The sequence below is a fragment of the Equus caballus genome, chromosome 24, assembly GCF_041296265.1.
Source record: "Equus caballus isolate H_3958 breed thoroughbred chromosome 24, TB-T2T, whole genome shotgun sequence".
Taxonomy (NCBI): domain Eukaryota; kingdom Metazoa; phylum Chordata; class Mammalia; order Perissodactyla; family Equidae; genus Equus; species Equus caballus.
Window position 1 is genome coordinate 49759862 of NC_091707.1, and position 19666 is coordinate 49779527.

The following is a 19666-nucleotide window of genomic DNA, read 5'->3' on the forward strand; positions in this document are numbered from 1 at the left end:
CTCCGCTTTGGTCATCTTCTGCCTAGCTGGAGAGAGGAGTGAACGGGTGGTACCCTCGCGTACCCTGGGTCTATATACTGCCAGGAAGAGGGTAAACAGACTCACTTCAAACTTGGGACAGTTCTTCTCCAGAGGAAGGTTGGCAGGGTCAGTGGTCCCCACTCAGAGTACCTCCTGCCCTGACGTACACCTTTTACGTATCTCGGCCTCAGTGCTACCTCAACGATGCCCTTTTGTCAAGGCCTCCTTTAAGCTCCTTAATATTAGTTTGTTCCTTTTTCTTTTATAGCACCTAAAGAGTGGCTGTGTAACAGATAAAGTTTGTACCAAAACCTGGGTGCCCTACTATGGATGGCCTTAACTTAGCGTCAGAAGCAGGGGGCCAGTGTGGGGTGGGGAGTTGTACTCAAACTTCCCATAGAGTAAGTTGTCTCCCTTTTTCACAGAAATTTCCAGAGAAGATTATTAAATTCTCATTCTTCTCAATAAAAGGGAGATAATGAAATCTAGTAACCATCTCAAAAGCCCAAAATCAGTTTTAGCTTCAAAGATTAGAAAGAGAAAAAATGACATTATTGGTGTCATTTACAACTTAAATTAAAAAAAATAGGTATACATCTCATGAACTAACATCTCTACAAGTTTATTTCATATATCAAAGCAAAGCCTAGAGGTTGAAGTTTACAGTATAGAGGGACAATCTTAAAAAGTAATATTGACAACAATAACGTCCTTATCAGAGGACAGTGCGTGAATGTACTACCTAGGCAGTGTCACATAAAACTGAGCAGAATTTATTGATTACTTTATTTGGCAGTTGCTTATTTGAGTGTCTACTATGTGTCAGGCACTGTGCTAAGGGCTGGGGATATAGGAGTGAACAAGACAGACAGAATCCTACTCTAATGGAGCTTATGTTCTAAAGTGGTGGTGATATAGGAAGTGATAAATAATAAAATAAAATAAATACATTAACAGGTGGTGATGAGTGCTGTGAAGTTTGATCTTAATTGTTTGTCTCAACCTCACTACTTAGTAGGCATATTTGTGTTTAGAAAGCTGAGAATAGATCATTATTCCTTATTTTTGGTGTCTCATCAGGAAAGAGAAATGATTTACAACATAGGATGTGAACAAAATACTTTTAAACCTGAGACATTTGTTTTATGTTTTCTTTTACAAGGAGGTAATTCCACACTCAGAAGGAAATACTTGATTATTATAGAACATTTTCCGTGATTAAAGAAGACATGTATATTCTGTTTCAACATTCTCTGGAGAAAAGAAACATTTATATACTTAGTTCCATACCTGATGGCCGTAATATTCGTTCATTCATTTAACAAAATTTCCTGAGCACTTACTATGTGCCAAGCATTGTCCTGGATGCTAGGAATACCATAGTGAATGAAGGAGACAGAGGGCATCTTCTCAGAGGACCTTACGTTCGCTGGAGATAGGAGTAAACACTCACATACATATGTAGTGTGTCGGGGCCGAGAAGTCCAGTGAAGCAGCTTCGGGGGGAAGAGAGTGATGGAGGGTAGTGGGATGCTGCTGTGGATCTCATGGTCAGGAAAAAGTCCTCTCTGATCAAGTGTGCTTCATGCAGAGGCTTGAACAAAGTAAGCGCGTGACCACGTGGACGTCTGAAGGACAAGTGGTCCAGGCAAAGGTGATAGCGAGTGAAAGGTGTGTTTTGGGCTATGCTTGGTTGTGTGAAGAGCAGCAAGGAAGCCAGTGTGGCGAGTAGTAGAGAGAGGTGAGGCTAGAGAGGTAGCTGGGTCCACAGCACTTGGCGCTTGAAAGCCATGATGTAGGATCTAGATTGTATTCTCTGATACAGGGGAAATCTTTGCAAGGTTTTGAGTAGAGGAATGACATAAGCCAACTTGTTTTCCCCTACTTTTGTTGTGAAAAAATTTTAGAGATACTGAAAGGCAGAGAAAATACTGTAATGAACTCTTATATACCCATCACCTAGATACAACGATTGTTAACGTTTTCCCATATTTGTTTTTTCTATTTCATTGGACTGAAGAATTTTAAATTGTAGATGTCAATATATTTCATCTCTAAAAATTTCAATATTCATCTCTAAAAGAGGACATTCTTCTATATAATCACACTAGTTTTACTTTTAACAAAAGGAATAACTATTGTTTAATTCCATTTCATATCCAGTCCATATTAAAATTTTACTAGTTATCCCCCAAATGTATTTTACAATAGTTTTATTCCATATAGGATCCAAGTAAGATCTATGCATTGCCTTTGATTGTTACATCTGTTAATTCTCTTTTAACCCACAGTAGGTCCCTCTTCCCCTTTTCCTCACTTTTCTTGCTGTTGAACTTTGGAAAAGACCTGGTCAGCTGTCCTGTGGAATATCTCAACTCTGCATTTGTCAGGTTGCTGTTTCATGGTGTTAACTGGTTCATCAATTCTCCAGAGTTCTTGTAACCTGGAAGTTAGATCGAGGGGCTTGCTGAGTTGTAGGTTAAACATTTGGCAAGAATACTTCATAAATGCTGCTATGTATTTCATGTTGTGTCGTATCTGGATGGTTGTCTCTCTGTAAGTGAGCTAAGAGCGGTTGTGCAGGTGGTGACGGCTCCACTAGTCCACTGCAAAATTGTGTTTTCTCCCTTGTGATCTGCGTTGTAATTTGAAGCTGACACTTCAACACTGAATACCAGTTTCCCATCAACCTTTTACCCGTGAGTTTTTGCATCCATTGATGATCCTTGCCTGAACCAGTTATTTCATTAGAACTTGCCAAAGAGTGATTTAAAAAAATTCTATCATTTCTTCTACATTTTTGATGACATTCTTCTGTGAAGAAATGCTTTTCTTCATCTACTTGGGCCATTTGATTACCCTGAAATACACTTCCTAGTGTAAAGACAGGATAAATTCTTAATTCTTTGCCTCTATCAGTTTTCGGAGCTAGGAGTTGGTGCAGTAGCCACTTCCAGTGGTGGTAAATGAATTTTGTTTTGGTTTTCTCTCTTTTTCGACTCATTTTTTTAATGTTAAGTAATGTTTTAATCATTCAAATCAAATAATTGCAGTCTTTATTTGTGTGCTAAATTGTCACAACTTCAAGCTGCCTTTTTATGCTTTTGGTACAATTACAATTTATCTTTGATTTCTGGTCCAAAAGATAACTTACCTTGTATAATATAATATACTGTGAGGTACAAAATTATAGATATTTTCATATGACTAGTATATATGCATTTGAAATTCTGTTAGTATACACAAAATGAAAGAAAAGTGTAACATGCTTTTATTTAGTTCATTTATCTAATATTCATTTTTCTTAATTCTGGTGGTGTTTCTGTTTATGTACATTGATTAAATTTTCCCTTCTAATTTATAGTGAATATTCTCTTTTTACATTTAACAGATTAAAAACACAGAATAGTACCCAATAGAATAAAAATAGCTTATATAAAATATGGGATGAGATAGCAGGCAACACTCTCTCAGCAATGTAAAGTTGTATTCTACTTAAATTTCGAGGATCCCCACTATAATAGTCTGAATCTTCAAGGATTGAATATTAGGATATTTATATGTAAGTCAGGATGGTGAACGTAAATTTACACTGGACACAATACACTTGTTAAGGGGTTTTTCTCTGATAAATAGTTTGAGCTCAAACCAGGTGCAGACGGATGGTTGAATTAGTTTAGAATTAAGGTTCTGCCCAGAAATTGAAAGGACAGAGGAGTTTAAAACATTGGTAAGAGTGATTGACATGATGTCCCTTGGATTCCAAGCTCTCTCTTTGTCATGGACCAGAGATCTCAGTTAGTGACATTGAGGTTGAAGAGGCAAAAGTAAGCCAGAAGGACTGAAGACCATTCCTGATCGTGGAATGTCTAAATTTATATCTTAAAAGTGGCATCTTTTTGGTGATGTCCTTGACACAGGATATGTTCTAGCAAATGTGTGTTGATTAAATGAGTGACGATATCCAGGAAACAGCTAAGGGAATGAGTATTTGGGGAGAATGTCACTAAGATGAGGTGGCAAGGAAATGAGAGTCAAGTAACAAATCAAATCTGGATGATTTGGAAATGACTGTGCCAAATTAACTTTGTGATGTGATGTGTTAATTGATTTGCCTGAGTGATATTAACCTTAAATTATGAAGGTGCTTCTAGAGGGATATAAGCACAGTGATACGAGAGGGAGACAAAACTGCTCTTGCTTTTGGCCAATGACTTAAAATTGATTTGTGGGGCCAAATTATTTAGAATATATACTATTAGACTAGTTTAACTGTCTTTCTTACTTATTTTTTTAAGAATGTCTTACCTGTCCAAAAGGCAGCTTCCCGAACTCTATGCATTTTTCTACGTTATAATCGTAAACAAGAACAGAGACATGAGGTCATTCAAAAATTAATTGAACGTAAGTAATGGTCTCTTATTTCGAAAGAAGAAAAGGGCACAAACTGGCCTTATTTAGATCTGACTTACATTATGTATCATTTTGCCACAAACAATTAGGCTGTTGTTAATAAATATCTAGACGATGTTTGTATTTGTGTTTTATAGGTTAATTTTTTGGTTTTAGAAATCTTTATGGCAGGATTAGATCTGTGATGAATGAAAGTAATAACAACTCTGGACTTTGTTTTGTGAATTTGTGTACTTGAGAAATTAAATATGTATACTTATGTTGAAAGCCTAGTTTCTACCCTGATGAAACGGAATTTGGAACTAGAGTATAAGTAGAAGATCCATGAATCTAATCATTTACTTTATGTTCCTGTTTTAAAGATTAACAGGATGAGGGTTTTTTTTTTTTCTTGAATAGAGTTGTTAGTACACATGAATGTGAATCTGGTGAGCCCAGGTTGTTTATGTTGTCTTAAAAAAGTTGAGCCAGTTAACAAATGCAAGTTTATTTTAATTTACTAAGAGCTAAAATCAAGGCAAAAACCTGAGGCCGGCCCTGGGGCATAGCGGTTCAGTTCAGTGCCCTCTGCTTCGGCAGCCTGGGTCCATGGGTTCGGATCCTGGGCGCAGACCTACGTTACTCATTGGCTGCCATGCTGTTGTGGCGTTCCACATACAAAATAGAGGAAGATTGGCACAGATGTTAGCTCAGGACAAATCTTCCTGAAGCAAAAAGAGGAAGATTGGCAATAGATGTTAGCTCAGGGCCAGTCTTCCTCAGGCAAAAAGAGGAGGATTGGCAACAGATGTTAGCTCAGGGCCAATCTTCCTCGACAACAACAACAAATAAATAAAATAAATGAAATAAATATGAGAACATGTTTTTAAAAAAGGCAAAAACCTTTAGTTAAAGTGTTAATTCTAGAAATAGTGGCACACACCTATATATACTTAGCGAATTTGTTAATTATTGTCTGTTTGCTTTGACCATAATGTCTTAATGCTTTTGCTAAACTATTATCTGGCATAGGTAGGTAGTGGAATTTTCTGGTTATTGGAGTTTACCATTTTAAGTGTGGATTGCCACTTTTTAAAAATTAAGAGTACATAAAATTCCATTTAAGAAAAATTATGTTCAGTATACTTTAATCTTTCTTTTTTCAGTCTATTTTAATTCAGTTTTCATTTTTTGGTGGTAGGACCTAATGTTTAGAATAGGTTATTTTGAAAGAAGATTCTATTTGCTTTTAAATATAAAGAATTTTTGCTTTTAGATATTTATGTAATAAAGGAGAAAATTATCCTTTAAATATTGATCTGAATTATTGTCCATAATACTCTGTTCACATATGACTTTATCCACTTCAAAGATTTTTTAAGGAACTGAGAGGAAGAAAACAATTTGATTGTTAAAAGATTGTGAAGTCGTACAGACCTGTGTTTGAATTCTAGCTCTGCACCTACCAGCCCTGTGACTTTAACTTCTCTGAATCTCAGTATCTTTATCTCTTCTGAGGGATAAGTATGTGCGTGTCCCATTGGAGTGCTTTTCAGGATTAAATAAGATAATATGTGGAAAGTACTTAGCACATAGTGGATGATCAAAAATAGTCGTTCAGTATTTAATAAATGCTTATGGAATTGAATGCATTGTTTAATACAACTTTTTCTGTTTTTTGAGTAATTTCAGTAATTTGGGTGTCTACAAATTTGGGTTATGTAAGCTTTTTCTTTTATCTCTTGTATTTGCTAAACAAATTGTGGGTATAAAGAAACTTGTCCTGGATTTTGTGCGTCTGATTTTGTCACATGTAATTTCATGTAGGAAAAATTAAACTTATAATTTTTTTGTTGTTTCTAGAACTGGGCCAAGGAAAAAGTTACTGGAATAGACTTCGATTTTTGGATACCTGTGAATGTATTATAGAGATCTTTTCCAAATCATTTTTCTGTAAATATTTCTTTCTGCCTGTTATCGAACTGACACATGATCCAGTGGCAAATGTGAGGTATGGTACCAGTCCAAGAAAATACTTGAAAAAATTGTATTTTTTATGTATCTGCTCTAATGAATATATGCAAACTCTTTTTCTTAGTTAAAAAAACTAAGTGAAGAACTTATACTTGCTTTGGAATTCTTAAGAGTCTTAATTGATGAGCATTAATAGGACTTGGAAGCGTAATCTTTTAACACTGTCTCAGGCCGTTTGTTTACCGGGTTGACAGAGCTGTCGTCAGTGCCAGCCGGGCAGGCTTCTCTCGCCACCTGGATACACACGTCAACGTCAAGAGAAGACTGAGTAGATGTTATTAATTTATCTCTCTTCAAACACTAAAGAAAAAGTAGTTCAAAGTTGGCTTGGAGAAGATCTGTCCATTTTTAGAGGCCTGTTTATTCGGAGAAGTAGGGCTGCTTCGAAGTCTTTTTCGTCTCTTTTTACCTGTGTTCAGCTGTCTCACGTTTTTGAAATCCAGTAAATGTTAGTTGGAGTTGATAAATTAACTGTGAAGTTAGATGAAACAGACTTGAAAACGGCTTGCTTGGAAATTGAAAAAAAGAATAAATATATTTTGCCTTTGTTTCCTCCCCAAATAAGCATATTACTTTTTTTTGGAAAAATTGTGGTAAATATACATAACATAAAATTTACCCTTTTAGCCATTTTTAAGAGTACAATTCAGTGACATTCAGTGCACACATACCATTTCTTGAGTTATTTGCACATTGCATAATGAGTTGAAGAGAATTTTAACCCCTCAGCCATTAGATTTCTGTGTTCTCTACTCTGTGTGTCTGCTGTGAAATTGAGGACCTCAGATCCATAGGAGAGAGACACAGCCAGTCATCGGGCCAAGACTTCCTAAACAGGCTCCAGAGCTCCCTGCTGGGTTTGCATGTGCTAGCCACACCTAGTTTTATGCTGGGTGACATGTGTGCATCTTTTCTAAACAACTGACATGAATTGTAGGCAATCTGTGACACATTGAATACTTTTTAACAGGAAGAATTGGCCAGGCAGTAAGCATAGACTGATAGTGTTGCTGTTGAGAGAAAATACGCCAAGAAGAATTGTCAAAAGATGTTGAAAAGTTCAGCCTGAGAATTTTGCAAGCATTATTTAAGGGAAACAAATCTAGAGAGTGGTTTTTGTTTTGTGCTTTTAGAGAGAAAATACAGGAAGCATAATTGCATTGGCTTCAGTATTTTGTGCATCTTATCTGTGCTGTGTAAGTGAGAGGTGAGGTTTCCTTGACTTGAGATTAAAGTAAATTTAAAGAACCTGTTGATGATTCTTTAGCATTTAGCTTTTGCTAAATAACGAATAGATCCAACCACATTGTTAAACATTTTGAAAATCCAAAGTTGTGATTCTAGAAAAGCAGCTTTCAATGTGATGAATTATCACTTACCAAGCAGTTGACAAGAATTATTTGGGAGGAAATGAAATCATTTCTCCTCAGGTCAGTGTGACTAATAGCATAGCGTTGACTCTAAGAGAAAGCAACCTGCCAATTCAAAAACCAAGTGAAGATTAATTGAATATCGCTCTGTGAATTTTGGTGATTTTTTTGGGTAAGACATCATTGTATAGCAATTTGTCTAGGTTTTACTCTCCTGCCTGGGCAGCTGCCAGCCAAACAAATCAGTCCAGCAGCACCATATGCTAACTAGCTTTTGAAGACAAAATGTGCAGACACGGTGAAAGCCACCACAGGCAAGAGTGGTGGGATCATGAAGGTTAGGAGGATAGTTTCTGGAGCTATGCTGCCTGAGCTGATTTCTAGTTCTACTCTAGCTTTGTGTCTTTGGGCAAATTACCAAACCTCTCTGTGCATCGATTTCCTTAGTACCTAGTTCATAGGCTTTTCTGAGGAATAAATACCTGAGATAATGTACATAAAGGATTTAATTTATCAGAAAGGTGTGATCCCTGATCTCAAAATCTTTATAATCTCATGGGCTCAGGATTCTCATAGAGATACATCCCTACTATGGCTTCTAGAGCTTCTACTGAACATGTTTTCTAGACTTGCTTTAGGTTATAAAGAATGACGTGTGCATAGACTGTTGTGTTTTTTTTTTCCTTAAGTAGATGTTTAAAATTTAAATCACTGAGTCTAGACAATATCAAGGCTTCAAAAGACTATTGGTATTCAAAGGAACCTTTTCCTCAGCTGGCAGAAATAAAAAACTTTCTCTTTGGAGTGATTGGGACCCCTTAAGTAAAGAAAGCATCACCAGGCTTAGCAGTATCGTGGTGAGCTCTGAATGAGTTTGAGACCATTACTGCTATGTACAGAGCTGAAAATTCTGGAGGAGGAGTTTCTTTTCCCTTTTAGTTCAATAGCACATTTTGTTGTATATGAAGAATCTTCCACTGAAGGCGCAGCTGAGAAAGCATCCTGGAGACTCTAGGAATGGGACTTAGTTGTCTCAAGTTTGGCATAGAAATAAAATAATAATAATATCTGGAGGACACGCAGATGAATGAATGAATACGACAGGCAAAAAGTAGCCCCCTCGCATCCCTCTCTAAAAGCAGACCAGGCAAAGCAGCTGAGTTTTAGCTTAGCAAAGCAGAGTGTGTTGTGCATGCCTCTTCCTAGAAAGGTTTTCCCTACTTTCCTGGAATTCCTGTCACCTCTCTGGCATTCTTCCGTCTGCCTGTTGCTTCCTTATCAACCCAGTTTAGACTGTGATGGTGCCCCAGGCTGTATCCTTTTATCTTTTCAAATTACGTTTCCTGCCTTGGTGATCTTGCCAGTCTCATGGCTCACGTGTCATCTGTACGCTAAGTATTCCTGACCACATGTCTCCAGCACTCTTTGAGCCAACTGCCCACTTAGCATTTCCACTGAATATCTAATAGGCACTTAGACTTAATCTGTCCAAAATTAATCCTCATCTTCCTCATCTGCACTTGCTCCTTCTGTGGTGTTCTCCATCTCAGTGAATAACTGTTGCATCTTGCCACTGGCGCGGGTCTAAACCTTAACTCCGTCTGTCAGTCCACTCCAATCCCTCAGCACAGCCTGCTGCTTTCAGAACATATCCAGAATCCAGCCACTTCTCAGCACCTCGACTGCCACCACTTTAGCTCAAGCCACCGTCCCCTCTCGCCTGGATTGTTGCACGAGCCGCCCCCCCCCCTCCATTGTCTCCCCTCTGTCCTTGACCACCTGCAGTCTAATCTCAACACAGTCGCCAGATGATACTTTGAAAACGTTCAATCAGATCGTTTCACTCCTCTGTGCAAAACCCTCCATGGCTTCTTATTGCACTCAAAATAAAAGCCAGTCTCCAAACAGTGGCCTGCAAGGCCCTACACAAGCTGGCCTCCTATAGCTATTCCGAGGTCTGCTAATCTTGCCTTTGCTCCATTCTAGCCAATTTTCCAATTTTGGCCGATTTGCTAATTTGGGGCAACACACCAGGCAAGCTCCGCCTGTAGGGCGTTGCGCTTACTGCAGCCCCTGCCTTAATGCTCTTCTCCAGATAGTCCCGTGGCCTGGTCCCTCATTTTCCTTAGGTCTTTGCTTAAATGTCCTCTTTTCAGTGAAACCTGCGTTAAAACCCTCTTTGACCACCTGTTTTACAATTGTAACCCCCTCCTCTGCTACTCCCTCGTCTTTTTTTCCCAGTTTTATTTTTCTCCACAGCACTTAGCACTGTGGGCAGACGTTTTACTTGTTTGTTTCTTCTCTATTTCCTACTCCGTACTAGAATGTCGGCTCCCCGAGAGCAGAGAATTTTGCTGGTTTTGTTCACTCTTGTCTCTCAGCGCCCAGAGTAGTGAATGCTTGACTCGTAGTGGGTGCTGCATAAACGTTTGTTGCATAGTAAATGGACTCCCAGGCTATCTGAAGCTTGAATTTTCTTTCAATTTCATGTTACTATTCTTAGTGAATTCACTCAAAAGAAAATACTGTTTATTTTAGAATGAAACTTTGCTGCTTATTGCCCAAAGTGAAGTCTACTCTGAAGATCCCTGCAGACAAGCATCTGCTTCAGCAGTTAGAAATGTGTGTGAGAAAGCTCCTGTGTCAAGAAAAAGACAAGGATGTCCTGGCCATTGTGAAGAGAGTACGTATCACTCTTGGCACAACATGTGCATTCCTTGCCTCTAGATACTGTTATTCATAGCTTCACTTATTTTGGCTTGATAGCATAGCAAAATGTTAAAATACTTGTGCTGTTGCTAGAGCAGTAAGAATTAGTGTCCGATCTGGTTGATGTGTGCTACAGCTGGATGTGAAAGTTCCTTCGAAAGGGCACTTCGGCGTTACACTTTCCTCACTAGTAACGCAGGCTCCATGAGAGAGAGCGTGGCACATTTTAGGTACTCAGTAAATACTGTTCAACTAGTAATGAATACTTCATTCACCAGACTTTATTTATAAGCGATTATAATACAGGAGAACTTTGTTGGTAAAATTGGGAAGGTCACATTTGATCGACGCTTGGCCCTGGGAGGGCTGGAAGGGCCTCAGTCATCTCTTTGACTTTGCAGAAGCTCTAGGCCTAGAAATACCAAGTGTCTGCTGGAGATCATGTGAGTAAGTGGCAGAGCCAGGACTGCAATAGAGATCTCTCCCTGCTGAGTGCGTTCCTTTCTCAACATTGTGTCATCCTAACATTGTGTCTTAGGGGTTCTTTGTTTTATTTTAGCACATGATCTTATTATATGGATTGTTGGGAATGTTGGAAAACTAAAACAGTAAAAATTTGGGTTAGTGAAGTCTAACCTTAAAATATTTCGTAATCTTCAAAAACTGCTAAATATCTGTGTAACTAATATTTTTATGAGATTAAGTCAAATTAAAGTGATTACTTTTATGAATCTGAATGTGAACTTCAAGACACATCATTTTTGAGCATTTATTTATAGTGAGGGAAATTAATTTATTAATGTCTTAAATAACTTAGCATCAGTGGTGAGAAAAAGAAAATCTTTTGATTTTTTTTTTTAGAGATCAGTGCCAGATGTCACATGAGGAGCTTTTTTAATAAAATGATTTGATAACTTGGTATTAATTAGTATAATTTTATTTTACTGAAATATGAATTCTACTTTCATCAACTGAAATAGCCAGAAACACCCAGAGTTTGGACATACATCTAAATCTAAAAATGTGTGTGTGTATATATATGTATAAATGTATTTATGCATATATATACATACACACACACACACATTTGTTTCTAGCAGATATTTCTGCCCTTACCATTTAGTTACAGAAGTTTAGGCAATGGGGTTAACTTTCACAACAATAAACCTGAGAGGGTTACTTTCTTGAAAGCATTTATCAACTCAAGAGAGAATATAAGCTGACCCCATAAATATGATGAAAAAATGATATAATTAAATTAATGGATTATTAATCTACAATGGATTATTCTGGAGTACCGCTCCTGTCTTGAGTACAGGTCACATGAGGAAGTTAATTTGTCACATGGAAATTCTATAGTATAATGTTTATTAAACTGAGGTATTGGGATGGGAACCTCTGAGGAAGCCCTACAAAGTTTTGGGATAAAAACGGAATAGCTTACTTTGGTCGTTTTTTTAAGATGGGAGTAATTTTATTTACAAAGGATATTTCATGGCATAAATTGTAGCAACTTCATAAATTTCAGCATAAAAATCAAGCTTCAAATAAATATTATGCCTGCAGTGGATAGCCTTGGGCATGTGAATAAATGAATGTTCTTTATTTTGGCCGTCAGAGTTACTCCTGCAGAGAAGCACTGTCCTGTATCAGAGACAGAAACATGATTGGATGGAGCATTGTTTGACTGAAATAATTAGTTTCAGACTAATGTATTCTGAAAGACAATACAAAATTGAGGAATACGGTCAGAGCAAGGTCTTTTCTATTGGTTAGAATGTCATATTGATCAAAAGTTTCAGTGAAAAGCTAATAAAGATGTTAAACCAAATGATAGCTTGCTTCTTATATATTTAGCTAAAATATTTTTTAAAAATTCAAAAATTACAGTGTATTTCTGAAAATTCAGAAAAGAGTAGCACTGGGACTTATTAGAAATTAGTTAAATTTGCATGTGTTCACTATTTAAAATATTCTTCTGGACTTACTCCTCTTAAGGTTGAAAACTTTTAAAAGTTTAAATAGATCCTGGCATTAATGTATAAAGGTTGATTAAAAATACAGTGTAGAATTGGGGAGAACTTTAGGTTTTCTAATTTAGCCTTTCACATAGTGCGTAAGTCTCTTTGAACCTCTTACTGGAAAGTAGTCTTCTTGAGAAGTGATGGGTTGATTTAATTTAGTTGCTGTTGAATAATTTAAAAAACTCTCTTTATAGACTGTGTTAGAGTTGGACAGAATGGAAATGTCGATGGATGCCGTAAGTACACTCTCTTTACATTATGTTGAAAGGAATATTTAAAAATTGGCAGAAACTCATCATTAATGTTTCACAGTTTCATTTTAAACTTTGAACTTAGTTTCAGAAAAAATTTTATGAAAAAGACTTGTTGGATCAAGAGAAAGAAAGAGAAGAACTACTTCTTTTGGAAATGGTATGTTTTCACACGCACACACACATATTCTTTTCTGACTGATATTAACTATGATTTGTTATTAAACTTAAATGATTTCTTTCAATTTCACACTTTTTTCCTTCAATATGACTAAAGAAGAATCCTGATCTTCTGAAATCTGTTCTTTTGTGAACTGGAAGAAAAACTACATTTGAGAGCCTTTTTTTTAAAAAAAACTGCTTTATTGAAGTATAATTGACATACAATTAACTGCATATATTGCAAGTTTACAATTTGATGAATTTTGGCATATGGACATATCCATGAAACCATCACCACAATCAAACTACCAAACATTTCCATTCCCTCAGAAGTTCTCTTGTGCCCCTTTGTAATCTATATCTTCTACTCCAGTCCCCAGAAAACACAAATCTAGTTTACAACCAGAACTTATATAAATTCAATCATATTCTGTAGTCTCATTTTGTCATGCTTCTTTCCATCAACTTGATGATTTTGGGATTCACCTATGTCGTTGTATATATCAACAGGTCATTCCTTTTTATTTCTGAGTAGTATTCCATGTTATGAGTGTACCACAATTTGTTTATCTACCTCTTAGTGGATATTTGGGTTACTTCTGGTTTTGGGATATTACAAATAAAACCGCTATGATATGAACGTTTGTGAAGAAGTCTTTGGGTGGATATGTGTTTTCGTTTCTCTTGGGAAAATACCTAGAAATGGAATGGCATTACGTTCCCATCAGCTGTGGTGGAGGGCTTCGCTTAACCCCATATCCCCTCTAATGCTCAGTAGGGTGGGTATGTCATGGTGTCTCACTGTGGCTTCAAATTGCATATCCTTGATGCCTAATGATGTTGAGCATCTTTTTTGTTTATTGGCCATCCTTATCTCTTATTTGATAAAATCTGTTTTCAGATTTTAAAGTGGGTTATCTTATTGAGATGTAAGAGTTCTGTATACACTCTGAATACAACTCCTTTATCAGATGAATATTTTATGAATATCTTTTTGAAGCCTGTGGCTTATTTTTTCATTTACTTAATACAGTATCTTTTGAAGAGCAGAAGTTTTCAATTTTGGTTGATAAGTCCAACTTATCAATATTTTCTCTTATAGTTCATGCTTTTTTGTTCCAAGAATCCTTTGTCTGTTCCAAAATTAGAAGGACTTTTTCCTGTTTTCTTCTAGAAATTTTAGTTTTAGGTTTTACATTTAGGTCTATGATCCATTTCAAGTTAGTTTTTATATATGCTTATTTTTTCCATCTGAGTATTCAATTATTCTAGCACTATTTGTTGACAGACTTTCCTTTCCCTGTTGAATTGCCTTAGCACCTTTTAAAAAAATCAATTGTCCATATTGTATATTTCTATTTCTTGACTCCCTGTTCTGTTCTACTCGTTTTTATGTTTGTCTTTTTGACAGTTCCTAACTGTCCTGAACAGTGTAACTTTATGAAAGTTGAAATCAAGTAGGGTAAGTTTGCCAACTTTTCTCCTTTTTAATTGCTTTGGCCATTCTAGGTTCTTTGCATTTTGATATAAAGTTTAGAATCAGTTTGTCCATTTCTATTAAAATCCTGTTGGAATTGTGTTAATTAAGATTGATCTATAGATCAGTTTGGAAAATTGCCATCTTAACGAGTCTTCTAATCCATGAACATTGTCTACCACTCCATTTATTTAGTTGTCTTTACTTTTTTTCTCAATAATTTTGGTAGTGTTGAGCTCAAGTAAGTCTTTTGTTAGACTTTTTTCTAGTTATGTTAAGTTTTTTGGCATTATTGTGAGTGAAATTGTAATTTTTAATTTCACTTTCTAGCTTTTTCTTGCTGGAGTATAAGAATGCTGTTGATTTTTGTACATTAACCTTGTATCTTGCAAACTTGCTAAGTTTGCTTATTTGTTCTGTATGTTGTTTTTTAGATTTTAAAGGATTTTCTATGTGAGCCATTATGTCATCTTTAAGTAAGCAAGACTACTTCTTTCTATTCAATGTTTATGCCTTTTCTTTCTCTGTTTTGTCTTACTGCAAGGTCCAGGACCTCCAGTATAATAAAAGTGAATAAAAGTGATACAAGGCGGCATGCTTGTCTTTATACTGATCTTAGGGAGCACCATTAGGTACTACGTTACCAAGGGCCTTTATCAGATTGTGGAAGTTTTCTCCTGTTCCTAGTCTGCTGAAAGTTTCTATGAATGATTGTTGCATTTTGTCAAATGCTTTTTCTGTGTATCTAGAAATGATATTTGGTTTTTCTGTTTCATTCTGTTAAAACTGAATTACTTTGATTTTTCAAACGGTAATCCAATCTTGTGTTTTGGGGATAAACTCTCCTTGGCGGTGGTGTATTGTCCTTTTCTCTATTGTTGGATTCTTGGCTACTTTTTCAAAGGAATTTTGCATCTATAGTCATAGATTCATAGTGAAGTTGGTCTCTAAATTCCTTTTTTGGGTCTTTTAAATTTGGAATTAGTTACTCTGGCCTCATGAAATGAGATGGGTAGTATTGCCGTTTCTTCTATTTTCTGACAAAGTTTGTATACAATTGCTTATTTCCCCCTTGAATGTTTAATAGAAGAATGCACTAGTGAAACTGTCAAGGCCCAAAGTTTTCTTTTTGGAAAGGATTTTGATAATTGATTCAACTACTTTAATAGATATAAAACTATTCAGATTTCCTGTTTCTTCTTTTGTCTATTTAATAAATTGCTTTTTCCCCCCAAACATTTGTCTGTGTCATCGAAGCTGTCAAGTTTGTCGGCGTAAAGTTGTTTACAATATCCTTATATTGTCCTTCTAATATGTGTGGGATCTATGGGGATAACCCTTGTTGCATTCTTATCTTAGTGATTGATGCTCCCTCTCTCCTCTCTCTCTCTCTCTTTTTCTTTTTTGGAATTGTTTTTTGGGTGGTTTCTCTGGAGATTACAATATGCATACCTAACCTTTTAGAGTCTGCTCATTGTTAATATTGTGCCACTCCACCTAACAATGATACAGACCCCTTTACCCACTCCATGCCTTTCCTGATGTTACAGTTATGTGATTACATCTGCATTGAAAACCCCACCAGTCAGTGTTACAATTTTTACTCTAAGTCGTCATCGGTATCTTGAGGAACTTAAGAGAGCGAACTTCTGTGTTTACTCATATGTACCATTTCCAGTGCTTTTCATTAATTCCTTAGGGTCCAAATTTCCTTCTGGTATTTTTTTCCCTTCAGCCTGAAGAGCTTTCTTTAGCAGGTTTTGAAATGCAGATATTTTGTGACCGATCGTCTTGGTTTTCCTTTATCTAAAATGTCTTCATCCCTGAAGGATGTTTCCTTTGGATGTGGAATTCTGGGTTGACAGTGCTTTGAGGACGTGCTTCTGTCTGTGTTCTGGTCCCTGTAGCATCTGATACAATAGCTGCTCTCATTTGAATTCTGTCCCGTATGTAATGTTGTTTTTCTCTGGCTACTTTCAAGAATTTTTCTTTTATCTTTTGTTTTTAGCACTTTGCTTTTGATATGTTTAGGCATAATTTACTGCAAATTTGCTGAGCTTCCTGAATCTGTTAACGTGTATCATTCCCTAAATTTGGGAAGGTTTGAGCCATTGTTTATTTCAATATGTGTTCTATCCCAATTCCTCACTCTTCTGCTTCTTGGTTTCCAATTATGCATATGTTTGATCTTTTACTGTTGTCCCACAGGTCCGTGAGGCTTTGTTCTTATTTTTTAACTCTATGCTACTCAGAGTGAATAATTTCTATTGACTCATCTTCAGTGTCACCAGCTCTTTTCCTGTTCTCTCCATTTGCTGCTGAACCTATCCAGTGAATTTCTTTTTTTTTATGTTGAGGAAGATTCACCCTGACCTAACATCTGTACCAGTCTTCCTCTGTTTTGTATGTGGGTTGCTGCCACAGCATAGCTACTGACGAGTGGTGTAGGTCTGCACCTGGAAGCGAACCCAGGCTGCTGAAGCAGAGCACACCAAACTTAACCACTAGGCCACGGGGCTGGCTCTTATCTGGTGAATTTTTTATTTCTAGTATTTTTCAGTTCTGACATTTCCATTTATTTCTTTTTTATATTTTCTATTTCTTTGCAGAGAATTGTACTTTGTGAGTAAAACTTAAGTGGAAATCTTCTGAAAAGTAAATTCCATTATTTCAGCAGTCTTCTAAGACAAAGGTTGAAGTTCAGTGTTGCCAGTGGTAGAAGCTGCAGAGAATAAGCAAGCTCTAAAAATTTTTAGGACTGAGTGACCTAAACCCAAGACAAAAATAAGACACTAGGAAGAGACCCACAGATGATCCTGATAATCGGAGTTAGCAGACAAGGACTTCAAAACAGCCGTGATTAATATGATTAAGATAATAAAGAAAAAGATGGAGAAAATAGATAATGCTACTGTTAAGCCCACTGAATGATATTTTATTTTTCAATTTCACCTGTTTTATTTTCAGTTCTAGAATTTCCATTTGGTTCTTTTTTATGCAGTCCAATTGTATGTGAAAGGTTTTTATCTTGTCATGTGTTTTCTCTGTCTTTTTCTTTATGTGCACTTGAAAAAAGCGTGCGTTCTTCAGTTGAGCGTAACGTTCTATACCTGTCAGTTATGCCAAGTTTGTTCAGAACTTGACATGTCTATTGATCTTCTTGCCTGCTTGTCCTATTGGGATAAAGGACTCGAGTTTTGGTAACATTTTGTTTCTTGGTCTGGGACCTGCTTATGTAGCTATGTTCATCTGGGCAAAATTCAGGGAGCTGTGTACTTATAATCTGTGCACTTTCTCTATGTATTATTATACTTCAATAAAACATTTTAAAAATTTTGAAAAGACTATTTTCTTTTCTCTCAATCTTTTTAAAGAAAAGTGTTATTTTGCCATTTACCAATCATAAATGGAAATGACCAATAGTGACAAGTGTTTTGCTGATGAGAATTGGTAAATACCTTCTAGGAAAGAAAGGCTCATTACAGCAATGATATGAAACTCATTGTTTTAGCTTGACAAACTCCTGAAGGCACAATTCTGTAGATGTTAAAAGGACACAAATCAGAAAGAACCTTGACTTCTTTAGACACTAATTTGGGGAAAAAATGCTTCTTTTAGGCATTTTTGTGAACTATATTTGTATCTGTAAAGCTTACAGTAATTTCTCATTAGAACGATTTTCTAAATCTGTTTATGCTTACCTTTAATAATAGGAACAATTAGAGAAAGAGAAGCAACAGAATGATGGAAGGCCCATGAGTGATAAAACCTTTGAAAAGAAACGTAAGTAGTTTTCCTGTGTCTTCATCACTAAGTCACACAATGGTGTTGCGTTCTGGCATTCTGAAAGACCATGCTGACTTTTTAATTTGATAGGAAAAATTGCTCCACATTCTTTCATTTTTTTAAAAAAGCTGATTTTAAAAATTGGCTGCTTAATGTGGTACAGATTTAGAAATACGTGAATAAATGGGGAGGTCAGGGTGGAGGTTCAGAGCCTTCAAAGGGAAGTTTAAAGTTTGATCAGCAATAAGATTGTGAAGTTGATCACTGAATGACTAAGATTGAAACACGTAGATGTGTGAAGTGAGCATACTTGGGAAGGAGTGCTGCTAGCTGGGCATAGTGATTCTTATTCTCTGTGTTGTCTTCTATGTTTATGGAGAATAATAAGAACTCAGGAAGTTATAGCACTTAAAACAGAGTTTGTTTCAGGTCGAGACACTAAGACACCAGCAGCTCTGCCCAAGAGCCTCCCCGTTGCTGTTGCTGGGCCCTCTTCTGGCACCTCATCAACAAGTAAGAAGCCACTTCTTTTTATGTCTCCTTTTTCCCTTTTATAAAAATTAATTATAACGAAAGTCACTCTGTTAGGTGAGACATATTATTCTAAAGCCCTATGCCTTTTATAGTTCATTGTTTTGGGAGTTCTTAATGGGCAATAGTGGTCAGAGATAGTCAGCTCAAACTAAGGAGAGGAAGCTAGACCAGGTGTTTTATACAAATGGTGGGAGCTGGAGAGGGAACGAGATTGGGACCGCTAATGATGAAGTGAACAGTTGCATTTTCCTTCTGCTTATTACTCTAGGCAAAGAAATCAAGAAATCCAAATTGATTCGAAGCCAGTCTTTTAATAATCAAGCTTTTCATGCAAAATATGGCAACTTAGACAAGTGTACTAGGTATGATCTGTCAGCTATTCATGTTTTAACTTAATTTTTATTTTATAGTCATGCATCTTTATGTGAAATAGTTACATTATTATATAAAATCAGAATTAATGTTGAGTTTTTAATAGGTCAATAATTTGTAAGTTTTCTTCTGTAAAGATTATTATATTAAAAAATAGTAGTCTACCAGTTTCCATAAGAATAGGTATCCTAGCGTTCTGGGAAGACTGCTGCCATGATGCTGTATAATAACATCATGTAATCCGAGTGTCATTTTATGAGGAAGAGGGTACTATGTCACATATGCCGCTCAACTTCTGAATGGGTATGGATGTGTCCCATTTGCTAAATGGATGCGGACATCTATTTGCTATTAATATTGTTTCTGTCTATAAAGAAGCCACTGGCATGTTTCTATGGTAGAGTGATCGCAACAGAGTTCTTTGAAAATAGATGAATGTCTAGTTTCCACTTCAGCCCCACAGGCAGAATTATAAACAGTTAAGGTTAGGAGAGGGGCCGACCTGTTGGCAAAACGGTTAAGTTTGCACGTTCC

At 36.4% G+C, this 19666-nt stretch overlaps 1 protein-coding gene across 4 annotated transcripts in view; it reads left to right on the forward strand.

Moving 5' to 3' along the window:
- The window catches only part of PPP4R4 (protein phosphatase 4 regulatory subunit 4), a 107836-nt gene that overhangs the window by 72873 nt on the left and 15297 nt on the right, over window positions 1–19666 (forward strand). For all 4 annotated transcript variants that reach the window (XR_002803657.2, XM_023628327.2, XM_023628329.2 and 1 more), the window contains 8 exons: window positions 4320–4425; window positions 6277–6424; window positions 10356–10500; window positions 12745–12786; window positions 12887–12961; window positions 18154–18223; window positions 18656–18739; window positions 19029–19122. Coding sequence is in view for 3 of the 4 variants with exons in the window: in XM_023628327.2 (XP_023484095.1) it covers window positions 4320–4425; window positions 6277–6424; window positions 10356–10500; window positions 12745–12786; window positions 12887–12961; window positions 18154–18223; window positions 18656–18739; window positions 19029–19122 (764 nt within the window). In the remaining variant the exon portion in view is untranslated. The remainder of the gene's footprint in view (window positions 1–4319; window positions 4426–6276; window positions 6425–10355; window positions 10501–12744; window positions 12787–12886; window positions 12962–18153; window positions 18224–18655; window positions 18740–19028; window positions 19123–19666) is intronic.